Source organism: Sarcophilus harrisii, chromosome 4, assembly GCF_902635505.1.
Source record: "Sarcophilus harrisii chromosome 4, mSarHar1.11, whole genome shotgun sequence".
Taxonomy (NCBI): Eukaryota; Metazoa; Chordata; class Mammalia; order Dasyuromorphia; family Dasyuridae; genus Sarcophilus; species Sarcophilus harrisii.
The window spans coordinates 23661550-23679773 of record NC_045429.1 but is presented as its reverse complement, the minus strand read 5'-3'; the positions used below and the strand labels follow the sequence as shown (position 1 = coordinate 23679773).

General features: G+C 40.8%; 1 protein-coding gene across 3 annotated transcripts in view; it reads left to right on the top strand.

Annotated features, from left to right (window-relative positions):
• The window catches only part of ZYG11B (zyg-11 family member B, cell cycle regulator), a 59605-nt gene that overhangs the window by 10104 nt on the left and 31277 nt on the right, over window positions 1–18224 (top strand). For all 3 annotated transcript variants that reach the window (XM_031969104.1, XM_031969105.1, XM_031969106.1), the window contains 2 exons: window positions 12007–12172; window positions 15890–16644. In XM_031969104.1, the coding sequence (XP_031824964.1) occupies window positions 12007–12172; window positions 15890–16644 (921 nt within the window). The remainder of the gene's footprint in view (window positions 1–12006; window positions 12173–15889; window positions 16645–18224) is intronic.

The window sequence follows — 18224 nt, the reverse complement described above, 5'->3', positions numbered from 1 at the left end:
ACTGGGAAAGACAGTTCTCTTTCCCGTTCTCTTAAGGAGCTTCCAGTCGAATGGATCTAGCCATACATTGACATGCATGCAACAAGTGCTTGATGTGTTATATGCTACTTACCTGTGAGATGTACCTCAGAGACACTGACGTTTAACAACTGTGGTAGGTACTGGACTTCAGTGAAGCCGTGTGGAATTGGGCAAGTCATTTCCCTGGTCCTCATTTCCCCCATCTGTGGAATGAAAGGGTTAAAGTAGATGGACTCATAAGGTGGTTTCCAATGCTTAGTGTGTCATAATTTGCGGATTAAGAAGGCCAGGTTTTAGGTGCTGGGAAAATGTTTCTTTGAATAAAGGGAAAAGGTCAGGAGTATAATGGAAAGAAAACGATTTGAAATCAGGATTGAGGGAGGCTGCTCTAGGGAAAAGCTAAGCTCTGTTTCTACCACAGCTGGGCCTGAGCTGTAATCATCTGTAAAATAGAGATAATACCACTTACCTTAGGATTGTTGCCAAATAATGTGTGTACTTTACAGAGTTTTGGAAAGGTAAGCTATTACTATGACAACTCCTATTACTGTTGCTCCTTAAGTGGCTTGCTGCTGCGCTCAACCCCTCGCCCCTCAGCCTCCTTTAGGAATCCCTGGCTCTCAGTCTCAGTTTCCTTATAAAATATGAGAGATTAATTATTACCAGAGAAAACTTAAGTAGTTTCTCAGCAGGAAAAAGTCATCATGACTCAGCAACATCTCCAGTTGGCATCTTCATCTCTCAGGTTCCCTTTTACAATAAGTGTTCACATATATTAATACTTAACATTTGATAAAATGCTTTCATTATTAAGCTTATTTGGTTCATCCCTTACTTGAAGTATAAATTGCTTTTACCACATACCTGACAGCTTCTCTGCCCAGCCTCATTCCCTGGAGAAGTGACCGAGGCTGAGGACATAGTGAGGCAGCCCTTAAGAGACAATTAAAGAGAGATAAAACCCAGGGGAGGGACCAGGAGTGACTGAAAAATAAACATAGGTTAGTTTGGGGGACAGAGTTTAGGATTATTTGTGGAAGAAGGGAAAGGCCATTGAAAGGCCTATTGGTGACTTGCAGACTAGCAGTCTGCGGAGGGACATCTGGAGAACACCTCCCCTATCCAAGGGCCTGTGCTGGACAAAGATGGATACCTTGTGAAGCATCACGGAAAACCAGAAATGGAACTTTGGAAGGGACCTCAGTGACTATCTGTTCTATACCAAAGCAATCCTTGATATAAGCTATCTGGCAAGTACTCATTGAGGCTGTGCTTTGAACATTTCCAAATAGGGAAAACATCATCTTCTGAGGCAGGTGGTCCATAACACTTGGGCAACTCTCCTGACTTCCAGTCAAAATCTGAATCTTTACACCCTCACCCCATCACTCCTGCTCCTGCCTTTTTTGGCCACATCCAACAAATTTAATCTCTCCCACCCAAAAATCCCTACTTGAAGATAACACTCGTCCCCAGCCCCCCAACTCCACCCATCCTCCAGGGTTATATTACTTAAATGTTTAGTTGCTCCTCACCTAACTTAAGGCCCTTGATTGCTCTCCAAATGGACATTTTCCAGCTTGTTGAGGTCTTTGTGAAAATGGAGTGTCCAGACCTGAACACAATAATCTGCATGGAGTCTGATTAGAGGAACTATCATTATGTTCTTCCTAGAAGTTATATCCTTAATATAACCTGAGTCCATCAAATTTTTTGACTATCACATTGCCCTCTTGATTCATCTTCAGACAAATTGATACCTGATCATATCTTACCCATCTTATATTGAATTTTTTTCACCCTGTATCCAAGTATAATACTTTATATTTATATTCTTTTAGGGGAGATAAAAGTTAAGCAGAAATTATAATTCACTTTTTTGTACTATTCTCAGGTTTACAAATTGCATTTGAGGTAATAGTACAAGTGGTCTTTTGCCCATTTTATAGCTGGGGAAATTGACTTGACTAGTGAGAAGTGGGAGAGTGCTCTTAGAAATGCTGTCTGACTACTGACCCATTTATGGACCCATTAAAGGGCAAGTTTCACAGGTTGTCAGAACTAGAAGTTCCCCTAGAGATAGAACTTTATTGAGGCCCCTCAGAAGGCCTTGGCTTGTGCTGGAGGTGAAGGGGCTCCTCACAGGCCAGGCCTCTAATCATTCTCCCCCAGATGACTCTGTTTCCTTTCCTTTCCTTTTTTAAAATGATAGATTAATTGAAAGGATTATGTTCAACTTCAGAAAAGAATTTGGCAGTCAAAATAGGTAACTAGAAGATGTTTATTTAAAGTAGAGATTGTAGAAATTATCCAGGAGTCTGTCAGCCACATGGTGCCTATTGTGTTAGTGGCCATCTGAGTCCTCCTTTTTGCTGCTGGATAGATGATCCAATGTAGTCATTTTTCCATATCCTTTATTAGTCTCTGGTTGATTCCCCTGCTTTCCCCAACTTCTCATTTTTCTAAACCCCACCTTCAGACTCAAACTTGCCCTCTGAGTTTGTGTCAGCAGTTGACATCACATCAACTTTACTTTGATATTTGATCTTCTCCCTTAAATCCTTTTTCATCCTTTTCTATCTCAAAGAATTGTTATGAGGGGCAAATGAGAGCACATGTGGAAAATCCTTTCTCAACATGCCTTATCTTTCTTAGTGCTTAGCACACACCTGTGATGCTGCTGCTGCTTCTTCAGTCTCAGAAGGTACAGAGGTAGAGGCTGGGGATGTCCTCTTCCTTGCTAAGACTGGATTGTCCACTTCCAACATTTCCAAAGGCCCTTTCTATTCCTCAGAAATTTGCACCATCAGTCATTCTTCCTGCACCCTTTCTTGTCAATTTTTAGTATGTATTGGCTCTTTCTCTGTCTATAAATGTGCTTAGAGTCTTCCATCCCCCTCTTAGCTGCTCTTTTCTCCACCATTATGCCAAACTGTTGACCTATATCTCTACTTATTCAGATTAATTTAGAAAAGAAGGTATAGCTCACTTATTGAGTGTGTTTTACACACATTATTTCATTCTGTCCTCTAGTCATCCTAGGGACTTTTCCTCTTTTATAGCTAGAGGACTTTGAGGCTCCTATAGAGTTTAAGGATTTTGCCTCAGGGTCACAAAGCTAACTTGTGTTGTTGGCCAGATTGTTACCCAACTCTCTCCATATTGAGTTCTACTGTTTAGGCACATAGCCACTCAAAACATTGTCTACTCAATTTATTTCCTTACACGTTGGTTTTCAGCTTTACTGAGACTAACTGAAAGTTGTTTCTAGTGCTGTTAAGAATACTGTGGTTTTTGTACATTGATATCTTATTTTTTCCCTTTAAGTAAAGTCTCTTTAAGTCCTAATATCGGGATCACTAGCTCAAAGGATATGAGCAACATTATAGTTCAGTGTATATTAAATGGGAGAATATTTGTCAAGAGCCTAAAACAATGCCTAACACATAGTAGGTGTTATAGAAATGCTTCCTTTTCCCTTATCTTGCCACATTATTCTTCAAAAAGATTACACCAATTCATAGTACCACTAGCAGTGTGCCTTTTTGTCCATAGCCTTACCGATAAATTTGCATGTTTTTGATTATCAAAGAATTTGGAGTTTCCAGGAGTTTTTTAATCATTTGTATCACCTTAACTGCCAAATTCAGTGATTTCTTTTCAGGCCTCAGAGACACAGAGAAAAATAAGAGAGAGTCCTTGAGTGCAATGAATTTACATTCTGTCCTCAGTTGTAAAATGAAGGGATGGGATTCTGATTCTTTAATCTTGTGATACTATATATATACATAAGTATACACAAGATGATTTTATCAGAATAGGCTTTATGTTACAGAGATCAATAAGGATCTTACTGATGTTTGAGTTGAGCTTTGAAGAAAGCTAGAGGGTCTGAGAGGAGAGCACTTGGCCATGATCATTCTTGAACATTGGTGGCTCCCAGGTGAGTGGATAGAGGGAAAGTTGTTGAGAGAGAATCAATAACTGGGTCACAAACTTGGGTAACAAATAGAGAAGAACACAAAAGGAGGATGGATTTTGGAGGAAAGAGAATGAGTTTGAGTTTGAAATTCTTCCAAGATATATCATATTATGAAAGAAAAATCAGACAAAAAAGGAAAAAAATACGAGAAAGAAAAAGCAAATAAAAAAAGGTGTAATACTATGCTCCAATCTACAGTCTGACAATAGTCCTCTCTGCGTATGGATGGCATTTTCCACCCCAAGTCTATTGGACCAGTTTTAATTTTTAAGGAGTGATTTTCTTCAGTTAGGTTTTGTAAACCCTTTTCTATTTGGCCAAATCCATTTTTTAAGGAATTGTTTTCTTCAAGTTTTGTTTTTCCTTTTCCAAACTGTTGATTCTTTCTTGCATATATCTCATTTCTCTTCCTAGTTTTTGTTTTGTTTTGTTTTTATCATTTTTATTTAATTTTAAAATTCTTTTTGAGTTCTTCAAAAAAGGCTTTTTGGATTTAAGACCAATTCATATCTCAGTTTGAGATTTTCATGTAAGCCTTTTGTCTTCTTCTGAGTTAATATTTTGATTTTACTCAAGCACCATAGTAACTTTCCATGGTCTTTTTTTTTTTCCTTGCTCCCTTTTTTTTTTCCTGTCTGTTTCATGGCTTTTCAATTTGAGTTCTGCCCAAATTACACAGGGACACTGTGCCAGGCCTCATGTGCTGAGGGTCAGGGGCCTGGTCACTGGCTTTCAGCCCCGGGGCCTCTGGTGTTGATGAGTTGCTCGCCGCCCTAAGGTAGCCTGGCCTAGTGAAGCCTGTTATTTCCTGGTTTCTGGGACTGGAGGTTTTGCCATTTGCTTGCTGTGTCACTGGCTTGCTGAGGCAGGATTCAGTGGTCTTGGTTGTTGATCTGTGCTGTGCCTAAGAGCCTCTAGATGGCTTACCTGGACACTCTGTGGGGCTGCAATCCCCTTTTACTCAAGTAATAGACCTGAAGAACTTTTAAATTCCTATCTTAAGGTGGAAAATTATTTCACTCATTTTTTAATAGGTTCTGTTGCTCCAGAATCTGTTTAGAGGCTTGATTTAATATTATTTTTGAGGGAAATTGGGGAGAGCTCAGGCAACTTCCTGCCTTCTTGCTATCTTGGCTCCCCAAGTTTGGCCTTTTCAAAGAAAAGAAACCCTTCTTAGTGACAAGTAGTGTAAAAGAGGAGATATTGGACTTGATGTCGGGATTTTGAGAACTCTTATCTCCTTGAATTTTCAGCAACATTATCTCTCTCATTTTTACTATCTCTTCCTTTCACTTCTGAAATGCCAGTTTCTCTGTTTTTTCTCCTGCTCTGTTTATTGTTTTTTCAGTTAATCATTATGCAAGATAGCCTTGACGATGAGGAAGATCCAGCTTGTCCACATGTGTGTAAACACAGGATCCATACAAAATAATTACACTGAATTTTTTGGAGGAGCACTAGCAAGTGAGGGTATTAGGAAGGGAAAGGTTTCTTGAGCTTAGACTTGAAAGGAGCAAGGAATACTAATTGAGTAAGGAAAGTGAGACTGTTCCTGATGTGATATAAAAGAAAGTCTATGCAAAAGCACAGATGTGGATGTAGAAGATTCATGTAGAACAGTAAACAGGCCAGTCTGGACTGAAAATACAAGAAGGAAAGAGAATGAGGAAGGAATGGTACTTATGTAGTATCTACTATGTGCCTAGGCACTGTGCTAAATGCTTTACAAATAATTATCACACAGAGAACTGGTTTGAAAGAAAAGACTTGAATTTGAATCCCAGCTCCATTGTTTGCAATCTGTGTGATCTTGACAAAGTCTTTAAGACTTTTTGGGACTCAGTTTCCTTATCTGTAAAAGGATCAAGATGGATGAGATGAATTCTCTAAGGTCCCAAATGACCCTTCCCATCAGCTAAATTAATTGGGACTGGATAATAGAATAGAAATATACACAAGAACTAAGGGAAATGTTTGGGAAAGGGGCAATAGCTAGTGCCTTGGAAAGGGTCTCCAGAGACGGTGAGTTTTGAGGAGTGTTTGTGGAGAAGGAAAAGTTCACTAAGAATATAACAGCTTGGTAGCTGTTGATAGATAAATTTTTGCATTAAAGTGTTCAAAATGTTACTGCTATGTTGTAGAAACTATGAAAACATTTCAAATTGTGGGAATGTAATGATACTTTGGTTAAGTATGGCATCCATCTTTAAAAGAAAAAGCTTTTACTTGACATTTATTGTTAAAGCAATGTTAAAAAAAATAATTATCACCTTCCTTTTTCACAACCCTGAAGTAGGCAGGTGCTATTGTTGTTCCCATATTACAGTTGAAGAAACTGAGGCAGACATTAAGTTAAGTGATCTGCCTGGGGTCACATAGCTAGTAGGTATCTGAGTTTAGATTTGAACTTAAATCTTCCTGATTCTAGACTTCAGTTGAAGGCAGTCTGAAAAGGGAAGGCAGAGCCAGATTATGCAAACATATGCCAGGTAGAGAAATTGCTATTTTACCCTGAGGGCAATGGGGAACCATTGCCACTTCTTGACTAAGGGAGTGATATGGTTAGACCTACATTGAAAGAAAATAATTTTGGCAGCCGTGTAGAAGATGCACTGGATTGGGAGGAGACTTGAGGTTCTTGGAATAGTCCAAGGTGATGAGGGCCTGCTGGGAAAGCATTTGTGGAGAGAGGTGGAGTTGACAAATCTTGGAGGCTGGCTGGTTGTGGGCTCTGCTCTGCTGGTTCTCATCATTCTGTTCTTTTCTGCTAAGTTTTGGTTCCCCAAGGCTCTGTCCTTGGCCCTCTCTCAGGCTACTTTCTCTATTTCCATGGGTTCAATGTAGCTCTATGCCTATGACTCCCAGATCTATGTCTACCTTCCACTTCTCCCCTGAGCCTCAGCTCCTGCTCAGCGTTCCCTAATGCCTTCAAATCAGTACGGCCAAAATGAAATTTGTCATGCGCGATTTTCTAAACTTTCCTCTTCTTCCGGCTTCCTTATTCCTGTTGATGGTATCCATTTTCCCAGTTAGGCAGGACTCAAGTGTCAGAATCACTTTAGATTGGCTCTGTTTTCTTATTTATAACCCCTCTCTCCATCCAGGCAGTTGCTAAGTCTTATTGATTACCCCACCCCAGGTCTTGCCCATTTATACAGTTACTCTTCTATTTTGGGCGCTTGACTTGTTTTATCTACTTGTTTTATAGCATCTTTGAAGGAGAAATCATAAGTTCATCTAGTATACTCTGTTCTCCTTGAGATCTCAAGGGGCTTAGGGACTTATCCCATGGGTAGTAAAAGGCAGGGTGTCTGACTTCATATCCGATGGTCTGAGTTGTCTTTAACTGGTCTTCCTGCTTCTGTAAAGTCCATCTTCTGCTGCATAAATAATCTTCCTAATGTACAAATAACTCCCTATTCAAAAACCTAGAGTTCTTTATTTTTTTTTAGACTAAAACACTATTAGTGAGTTCCTGAACCTGTCATTGTGATTTCTAATTAACAATACAAATATGACTTTCAAGAAATCCATAATTGGATTCCAGCCTTTCCTTTTTTCCTCACTTTTGCTCACTCCTAACTTGAACTTCTTTCTCTCCTTCTTGATTTTCTTTCCCTTCTAGTCTTGTATTTTCAGTCCAAATTGGCCTATTTACTGTTCTACATTCATGTAGAACAAAACAACAGAACAAATACATCCCATATTTGTATGCAAAGGCTTTCTTTTATACCCTATCAGGAATGCTCTCACTTTCCTTACTCTATCAGTCTCCTCTCAAGTCTAAACTCAAGAATCCTTGTCCCTTCTTTGTCTATCGGTTCTATTTTTTTTCTCCCTGCCCTTAAAATTATAGCCTCATGAAGCCAGATATTCGTTTTTGAATGAAGGCAGCTCAGGATGTTCACATTTTGTCTTGAGCAAAAGTAGGCACTCACACTGTGATTATTGGCCATTCAGTCATTAAAATATAGTTAGTGAAAAAAAGCCCCATAAAAGGAAAAAATATTCATAGCAACTCTTTTCTGTAGTCAGCCAGAACTGAAAACAGTGCAGATGCCCATCCGTCGAGGAGTATATCAAATATAGAACTTGAATGGAATATACATAGTACTATCCAAAAAATCCAATATAGCAAATATAGTAAACTTTTTGGAATATGGTACTTAGATAACAATTACATTCTAATGTATGTCTAGTTAGATAAATGGTTATCATGGGACAGTGGTCTAAGTTGGGAATAGATTTCTGTTCAGGCCTTTGCTAATATCATGATCAGTTTCCAACTCTCCTGAGTTAATGTGTAAAACAAATGGCATTTCAAGGAGCACACATCCAGAAAAAGTATTTAATGCCTTCAGTCAGGGGAGAAAACATCTGCATCGTAGGCTGGCTGAAGGTTTAGTAATTGAAAACTTAGCTTATTTGTTCATTCTACAAACCATTTAGCCTTTGAACTTTGTATTAATCCTTCAGTGAAAGGGACAAGACAAGGGAAGCTTTTTCAGCTTTATTTTTCCATAGGTGCTTTGTTTTTGTTTGACAGCAAACACATTTAGTTCACAATGAGTATCATACATAAATTTTAATCTTTCCCTCTGCCTTTCTTTAAAAAAATCTTAAAGTTCCCTTTGGGAGGAGATCCTTAGCCAGGGGAAATATTTCCTCACTACTTCTGTGAATGATTTTCCTGGGGTACCCCAAAATTACTAGAAGATGGAAATTTACATGAACAGATGCTGAATGAAGTAACAGCAAGACTATGTGATGATCAATTCTGATGGATGTGGCTCTATTTTAATTAAAGCTTTTTATTTTCAAAACATGAGTATGGATAATTTTAAAACATTGACCCTCCCAAAAACTTGTGTTCCAAATTTTCCCTTCCTTCCCCTCACCCCCTTGGACATGGCTCTTTTCAACAATGAGGTAATTCAGGGCAGTTCCAAAAGTATCATCTGCAAAAAGAGAATTATGGATACTGAATGTGGATCAAAGCATAGTATGTTCACTTTTTTGTTGTACATTTGCTAGATTTTTTTTTCCTTGTGTATTTTTCTCTCGATCTGATTTTTTTTGCACAGCACGACAAATTCGGAAATATGTTTAGAAGAATTGCAAATGTTTAACCTATATAGGGTTGCTTGCTATCTTGGGAAGGGAGAGGGAGAAAAATTTGGAACACAAGATTTTGCAAAGATGAATGTTGAAAACTACCTTTGCCTGGAATTGAAAAAATAAAATACTATTTTAAAAAAATAAATAACTGGAAGACAAAGGTGAAGGAAGTACAGCATCTAGCTTTTGTTTAAAGAAGGGGCTGACTCTATTTCTATCTCCATTCTCCCTATTTCCTCTCTCTCTCTTTCCCATTCCCTCTCCCTCTCTTCCACTCTCTCCCTTTTTGGAAAATTCTGATTGCTAGGAAGCAGTTCTTCTTCCACCCTTGTTCTGTCCTGACATCAAGCAGAACCATTTGAATACCTCTCCTATGGAGGTCAGATGTTATATTCTACATAAAAAGATCAGATTCTGTTCTATAGGAGGTCTTTTACTTATTGAAAGGTCTTGAAAACATGAGGGGCAATACATACACACACATACACATATGGCTTATTTAGTTTTTAAAAGTTTTATTGACAGTGGGTTTATATAAATATGTATGTGTATATACATACATACATACATACATACACACACACACACACACACACACACATATATATGGCTTATTTAATTTTTTAAAGTTTTATTGATAGTGTTTGGTGGGTTGGGTTTTTTTTTTTTTTGGTAGTCATTTCCTTATATACCAGACCTTCCCCCACCAGAACTATCATATGTAAGAAAGGAAAATGATTCAGCAGAACCCAATCATCTTTTGGCAGTGTGTAAAGCATTCTATACCCATAATCCTTCATCTCTACCCAGAGGAACAAGTGTGTTTTGGCATCTGTCTTCTAGGATCAAGACTGGTCAGGCATTGCCATGTAGGGAAAATTCAGTTTCACAAACATTTATTAAGTGCTAACTGTGTGCCAGGGACTGGAAAGAAAAAGACAAAGCAGTTCCCTATCTCAAGGATTTGTTAGTCTACTCAGGGAATACAATATGGATCAGCACAGGGATTGTACATTAAATACAAAGTGTGTGCAAAATTCTACAGTGTGATTTTATTTTATTATTATTTTTTCCATGATGTGATTTTAAGAGGAAGAAACACTGGGAATCAGACAATCTGCATTTTAGGAGTTTTTTTAAAGTTTTAAAATCAAATGTAATCAGTACTTATTGAATGCTTTTTCTTTCAAGGTGCTATAGTTTTGGCACTATAGGGAGATAGATACAAAGACAATTGCAATCTCAAAGTTTTTATTTGTAAATATAAAACCTGAATTTACTGCATAGTTGGGGAGAAAGAAAAAAGAATTAATAAATGTCTGTGGAAGTTCATTAATCAGGTGTGCAGGAGGCAGTGCATGGCTTAGGAAGAATTTGTTATTGAAAATTTTTAGTTTTCCATGCATTTCATTAGGAAATGGGTGTGGACATTGGTAAGCCTTTCAATGGCCATTTGAGTAGGGAAAGAGAGCACTGACAATTGGAGACGAGATTTCCTGGCTTCAAAGACTTGGGAGAGAATTTTGTTTTCCTAAGTAGGGTCATTTAAATCAGAACCTGCCAACTAATGAGGGGTACCAAGGTTGATCAAGACCTTGGTCTATATCCTGCTCCCTAGGCTTGCCATCCGACAGGAGCATGGCCTCATGGTTTAGACCAAGAGCCTTGGATTGAGGAGGGGCAGGAGGTCTCCTTGCCACTTCTAAGATGTCACTTCCCTTTTCTGAGTCTCCCTTTTCCTCTGCCATAGAATATTTTGCTTCAGTACCTCCAGGGTCTGTGACTTCAGATTGTTACTCTGCTGCACTTTAATAGGTTGCCTTCCTGAGGCTGAGAAATTCCTTCTTTCTGTGACTGAGCTGGTGAGGAGTGTTGGCACTTTGGTCCTTGGGAACTCCCAGTTAAAGCAGTTCATCCCTAAGCCTTTAGTGGGATCAGCCAAAGCTGGGGACTTCTGGCTAGGCCTGGAAGAGTGCAGGGTCCCCTCCATTCCAGGAAGAAGTCTTAGCCTTTCTCTAGGGGCCTCTCCTCTCCTATCAAAGCTGGGTAACAATGCTGTTACCCTTCTTCATTGGGAAACATTTTGTTTAACCTGTAGGTGCTACAGAAATGGAAACTATTAGGATCTCAAGTCAAACCGAACTATGGGGAGACAAGTCAAAAGCTCGTGTATCTGAAGTTGGGTCAGCAGTCCTAAGCTGGCACTTTATTGAAGAGAGCTGGCACAGATGCCATGGAAACAGAGAGGACAGAGATGGGCTTCCTAGATCTGTCCTGATAGCTCTTTGGCCACAGACAGAGTGCTGGTCTTCCCCGTAGTGAACTATGAGGGGGCTGGACTAACTCGCCATCCCTTAGTCATATTTGGATATAGAATGTTAAGAACTGGGACCCATAAAACTTGGTGCAGAATGTTGGGAAGCATGGAATATCCATAGGACAAAGATGCGGCAGAATAGAATAAAATGTAAACTTATTTTCATATCAGGAGTGTTAGAGATTACCATCATGTTATGCTGAATCTTTTAGGAGGAGAATTTTGCATTCTCCTTGAGCATTGTCATTGAGCATCAGGGTTTGCTGAAAACAGTTTTTGAAACAACACTAGGTTATCTCTAAGGTTCTTTTTCACTAACTGATTTCTAAGACCCCCTTCCAGCTCTTCTAAGTTAAGATTCTCTTGAAATTAAAATTTCAAACTACTCCTTCTTATGTAATGAATGGACTACTGTAAGTTAGTGTTCATTCTTGGTTATTTTACTTGGATTCCATTATCCTTTGGCTACCCAGAATGTGTGTAGGTGGGATTGTACATATATGTGGATGCTGATTTTTGCTTGTTTGTTTGTATTTTTTTGTTTGTTTGTTTTTCATGGAATATACAGGAGGAAGCATCTCCTTTTTCCTTATTGGATATTTGCTTGAATTTCCTGACCACTCACTTGGAGAAGTTCTGCTCAGAAAGACAAGATGGAACTCTGTGTCTGCAGGAACCGGGCATGTTCCCCCAAGAAGTGGCCGATCGGCTTCTGCAGACGATGGCCTTTCACGGTAAGACAAGCATCGAATGCACCCACTTAGCTCCTAGTTAGAGTTGCCACAGTGAAATTCTGTGGCTCAGTCAGAGCTACTAGTGTGTTTGGGTGGAATATTGGAAAAGGCGGCTAGTGTGGTGGGATAGAAAGGGCATAAGATTCAGGGTCAGGAGACTCAGATTGTTTCTGCCCATTACTACCTATGGCTCTGGGCAGGACAGCCTCCATACATTTGTTTCCTCATCTGTAAAGTGGGGGAGGGTTGAACTAGACATCTTCTGAGGGACCCCTTCCTTTTTTAAGCTTGTGAGCCTGTGATCTGGGGAGCAAGAATTCCCATAGTAAGAGCCATTTCTAGCACTTTCTGCATAGTCTGGGGTGTTACCTGGCCTATGCTGATGAGACCCATAATCCTGGATTCAGTTTGGATACTAGAAGAATGCTGACAGATTGAAGCATGCCATGGGGAGGGAAGAAACCTTGACCATCATGTCAGATGAGGATTGGGTGGAGACTTTGGGAAGCTCAATCTTGAGAAGAGAAAATGGGGTAGGTATGGAATCTGAAGGACTGGCTTTTGGGTGCAGGTTTTTTGTCTATATGGCTTTAGAGGTGAGAATTGGGATTAATTACTAAGTCAATCTCTGCTTGATGTGTAAGGAGAAACTTGTTTACAATGAGAGCTGCCCCCAGGTGGAATGGCATCTTCTTCGGAGGTCTTCAGGAGCTAAGTGAATTGTTCTTGAATAATTCCTGTTCACATCTGGGTTGTACTATATATCCGTTAAGGACCCAAATAGTCTTTGTAGCTCAAGATTTTGTGTTTTGAGGGCCTCATAAATTGGCTGGGGCTCTTGCCAATTTTGGTTTGAGTACCGCTCCCTTGACAGGAATAACTTGCCTTCATTGCATATGGTTTGAAATATATGTCGAAAAGTCTGGTGCAAAATACCATGTTTTCAGTGGAAAGTAGGAGGAAAATGAACACGATTCTGAGAAAACCAACTCCTGCTTTTGATCTTTAAAACTAAAACTATGAAGGCAGACTTTTTCAATGTATTCCCTCAAATCACTTCTAAGTCCTAAGTTCAATCTAATGTCTAACTGCTCCCAGCAAGTTGGTCCCCAAGCCGAGACACAACACGTGCTGACAGTTTCAAAGAACTGGTGGGTGGCATTGTTGAGCTGCAGTCAGCAATCTTGGAGAAAGAGTGGCAGCTGGGAATGCCATTGCTGCCCTAGGAAAAATGCTCTGATTTTCAGTGAAAGGAAAAGGAAAAATTTTAAACTCCATTTCAAAGAACCCAGTGGTATGAAGGGTGTGGGCCCAGGCCCAGACTGACCCTTCTGGCTTCTTGTTTTCCTGTAACTCCTAGAGGGGGGGAACTACAAGGTAGAATTGGGCCTTCCTTTGAGTACTCAAAGCTTCACAAGTCTGATGGATCCTGCCAGACGTGACACCTTGCTAGTTCTGCCCTTAAGATTCTACAGTTACCTCCACATCAGACATGAGGCATTAGAGAAGATCTTGTGCAGAAAGGACTGTTTGTGAGCCCTAAGGAAGGGAGCAGTGACCAATAAAGGCCATTATGTCTTCATCAAGAATGGGTTATGTTATATTTAACCGATATCAGATTACTTGCTGCCTTGGGGAAGAGAGACATAGGAGAGGAAGGAAGAAACATTTGGAACACAAAGTCTTGCAAAAATGAATGTTAACATATTGGATTGCTTGCTGTCTGGGGGAGGGGAGTAGGAGGAAGAGAAAGAAGGGGAGTTGAATGTTGAGGGCTTTCTTTGCATGTATTTTGAAAATGGAGAGCTATCACCAAAAATAAATAAATAAATAAATTGAGGGTCGTCCCCCCCCCCCCAAAAAAAAAAAAAAAAACATTTTAACATTCGTTAAAAACTATCTTTGGAGGAAAACACTATCTTTGCATATATTTGAATCAAGAAAATACTATTGAAAAAAAATTTTAAAGCAATAGGTCATGTTAGACAAATTTCATTTCTTTGATGATGTAACTAGATTGGTAGACCACAGAAATACAATAGACATAGTCTTAGATTTTACAAGCATCTGACAGTCTTTTGTCTCTTTAATGGAAAAAATTGGACTGAAAAATGAATTCAGAACTCATTGGGTGACTGTGACCTTAGAGTAATTTTAATGGGTTGATGTCATCTTGGAAGGAGATCTTCTAAGCACTGGGTCTCATTCTTGTGTTAATCAGTATTGTTAAGGTGGAGGTAGCATGATTTTGAAATCTACTGGTGACATAAGGCTAGGGAAGGCGGTGAACAGCAAGATTCAAAAGTTGCATTCGGCAGTTTCTTATTGAGCATTCAGCATCTACTTTGGCGAGGGACTGTACTGAGGATGTAAAGACAAAAACAAAAAACGATCTCTTCCAAGGAGCTTACATTCTTTGCAGATAAAGAAAGGACAAGCTAATTTGGGAGGCAGAGTGGGAGGAAGGAAGAGGAGGCCCGTGGCAGGTATGTGGGCCAGGCTGTGCGAGGTGAACCGGCATGCTGCAGCAGTGGATGAAGCTTCAGGGCTTTACTGTGGAGTCTTACAAAAAGATTGAGGGCCTGAGCCAAGAAAATTTGAGTTCAAATTCTATCTCAAGGGGCAGCTGGGTGGCACAGTGGATAGAGCACCAGCCCTGAAGTCAGGAGAACCTGAGTTCAAATCTGGCCTCAGACACTTAACACTTCCTGGCTGTGTGAACCCTGCTCAAGTCACTTTACTGCTTGGTGGTAAGTTAGGGATAATACCTGCCTCCCAGGGTTGTTGTGAGGATCAGAGTCAGATAATGATTGTAAAGAACTTAGCCACGTCTGTCTAAGTACTGTCTAAATGCTACCTGTTACTGGTATTTATATGTACTGTAGTAGGTGGTATTTTTAGGGTGCCATATAGTTTGCAAGGTACAGCTAGATGGTGCAATGGATAGAGTGCCAGTCCCAGAGCCAGGAAGACTCATCTTCCTGAATTCAAATGTGGCCTCAACCACTTAGTGTGGCCCTGGGAAAGCCACTTAATCCTGTTTGACTCAGTTTCCTCATCTGTAAAATGGATGGAGAAGGAAATGGCAAATCACATCCCAAATAAAGTTACCAAGGGTCAGACATGACTGAAAACAACTGAACCACAAGAACACTTTACAAAGTAACCCAGTGGTGCGATGGGCAGTGCAAATATTATTGTGCCCATTTTCTAGGTGAGGAAGTGGAGCTTCTGCAACATAAACTGATGGCCCAAGTCAGACTGCTAATAAATGAAAGCCTGGGATTCGGTCCTATTTGATCTGGTCTCATGAACACAGTGTCAGTGGGTGGAGACTGGGATCAAGGGGGGAGTGGTTGGCATTTACATGATATACCTCTCCCCCTTTCCCCTTCTTGGTGTCTCCTAGTATCAATGACTTCTAATGATTTCCCTTTTCCTGGTGTTTCTGCTTCTCCCTAAGTGTCAGATTGCTGCACATGTGGCCTCCTCCTAATTTAATTCTGGGCATGTTCACCAATTTCTAAGCAACCTCAGGAGTAATCTTTCACATGATTCCTGAGGAATTTCCGTTTTTTTACATGGGTCTCTGAGCCCCCGTTTTTAACCTGTGGCTCTTTAAGCATGTTTTCCCTAAGTTGGTGACTAAATAATTACCAGGAGAGTTTGCCTTCTGAGGTGGGATGAAATCTTCTGAACGCTCTTCTTTTCTCCTAGGCCTGCTAAATGACGGAACTGTGGGAATTTTCCGAGGCAACCAAATGCGCCTGAAGCGAGCATGCATCCGCAAAGCCAAGATCTCCGCTGTGGCTTTCCGGAAAGCCTTTTGCCACCATAAGCTGGTCGAACTTGATGCCACGGGTGTGAATGCGGACATCACCATCACGGACATCATCAGCGGGCTGGGCAGTAACAAATGGATTCAGCAGAATTTGCAGTGCCTGGTGCTGAACTCACTCACCCTTTCCCTGGAAGATCCTTACGAACGGTGCTTCAGCCAGCTGTCCGGCCTTCGGGCTCTAAGCATTACCAACGTCCTCTTCTACAACGAGGACCTGGCTGACGTGGCCTCCCTGCCGAGGCTGGAGAGCCTGGACATCTCCAACACGTCTGTGACGGACATCACGGCGCTGCTCACCTGCAAAGACAGGCTCAAGTCCCTGACCATGCACCACCTGAAGTGCTTGAAGATGACCACCACCCAGATCCTGGACGTGATCAGAGAGCTCAAGCATCTGAACCACCTGGACATTTCGGACGATAAGCAGTTCACCTCTGACATAGCTCTGCGCCTCCTGGAGCAGAAGGATATTCTGCCCAACCTCGTGTCTCTGGACATTTCCGGGAGGAAGCACGTGACCGACAAAGCCGTGGAAGCCTTCATCCAGCAGCGGCCGACCATGCAGTTCGTAGGCTTGTTGGCCACCGACGCCGGCTACTCGGAATTCCTCACCGGTGAAGGCCATTTGAAGGTTAGCACATTTTACAAAAGCCTTTCGGCTTGGGGGTACCAGGACCATGGTGGGAAAAGTGCCAGTTCTGAGAAGATGAGGGGCTAGCCTTGGGAGTAATATTTAGATCATATGTCGTTTTCATTTTTAGTCTTCTTTCTTTAAAACCCTACAAGGAAGAGCTTACAGAAATTATTGTCTCCTTTAACAGTTAAGGAAACTGAAACTCCAAGAAATGCCTACTGTATATATGTCTGGCCCTCTGCTTAGTGCCGGGGAGGGCAGCACAAAAGTACAAGTGATCTTTTCCCTCAAGGAACGTACATATTCCTAGAGGAAACCACTCCATTTAGGGGAGTAGTGGCCAGGGAAGCAGATTGTGAGAGCAGCCTATGGCATGGGTTGTCTCTGCCAGCAGATATGGCCCAGCCACGGCCATGTGGAGTGAACCCTGACCTGAGGGCTGGAGAGGCTTTGTGGTCGCTGCTGACACCAGAGCCTTATCATGCCCACAGAGAGAGGCGTATGGGTTTCCTTTTTTCAGACTGTTTCCTCTTGTTCTATGTGATATGGGCATCAGCTTCCTGATGTAGCAGGAAGATTTGCACCGGATTGCTAACCCTGCGGTTAATGCCTGGCTGCTCCTTCTGACCCCTGACTTTGAAAGTCCTTTCGGCCTTTTGAATGTCACTATCTGGGGATTTGCCCACCTGCTCTACAAAGCCCTTCCAGATCTGTGTTGTGATCCTAGTGTGTGACAAAGCCAACCTTGAATGAGACTTATGATTACAGAGCCAGTGTTCCTTCACTGTATACCACAAGGTTTGGCAGCTATGACCAGCCTTTCTGCCACAAACCATTTATAAATCCCATTTTTTTGGAAGGAGCCAGGAAAATGCTTTTTAATTTATTGAGCACTTGTGAGGATACAAAAGAGGTAAATTACTAATATCTGGCATTTATATAGAGCTTTAAAGTTTGTAAAGCACTTCTTAGATTCTCATCTGATCTTCACAACAAGTCACCAACGTAAGTAATACAGGTAGTATGCTCATTTTTTAGACAAAGAAAGTGAGATATGTGTAGAGGAGTCAAATAAGTTGCTTATGGTTACAGACTGTTAAGCGCTGGAAGCAGGATTTGAATTCAGTTCCTCCCTGGCTCCAAGTCCAGAACGCTTTTTAATGATCTTGGGATATTTTCCTATAAGATTAAGAACTTGCCTTTGAAGAGCTGATGATCTCATGGGGAAAATAAGATGTTAACTCTCTAGTGCTTAACATATGGCCTTATGTAATGTAGTAAATATTGAAAAATAAATGATCAGTACAGAGCAGTAAACAGATGCTCAAATCCAGTAGGACCAAGGCTTTAGGCATGTTGATGAGTGAGTGATCAGTTCTGCTACTTCGGATGATATTGGGGAAATCACTTCATTGATCTGGATCTCATCCATAAAATGCAGATATTAGAATTTAAGTGATTCCTGTTTGAACCCACAGAACCCAGTATTATTTAAAAGTGACCTTGTAAAGCTGAAATCTAAGCACGTTTTCTATCATCCTTTCGTGAAAAGCATTGGATCAAAACTGTTTACAGTT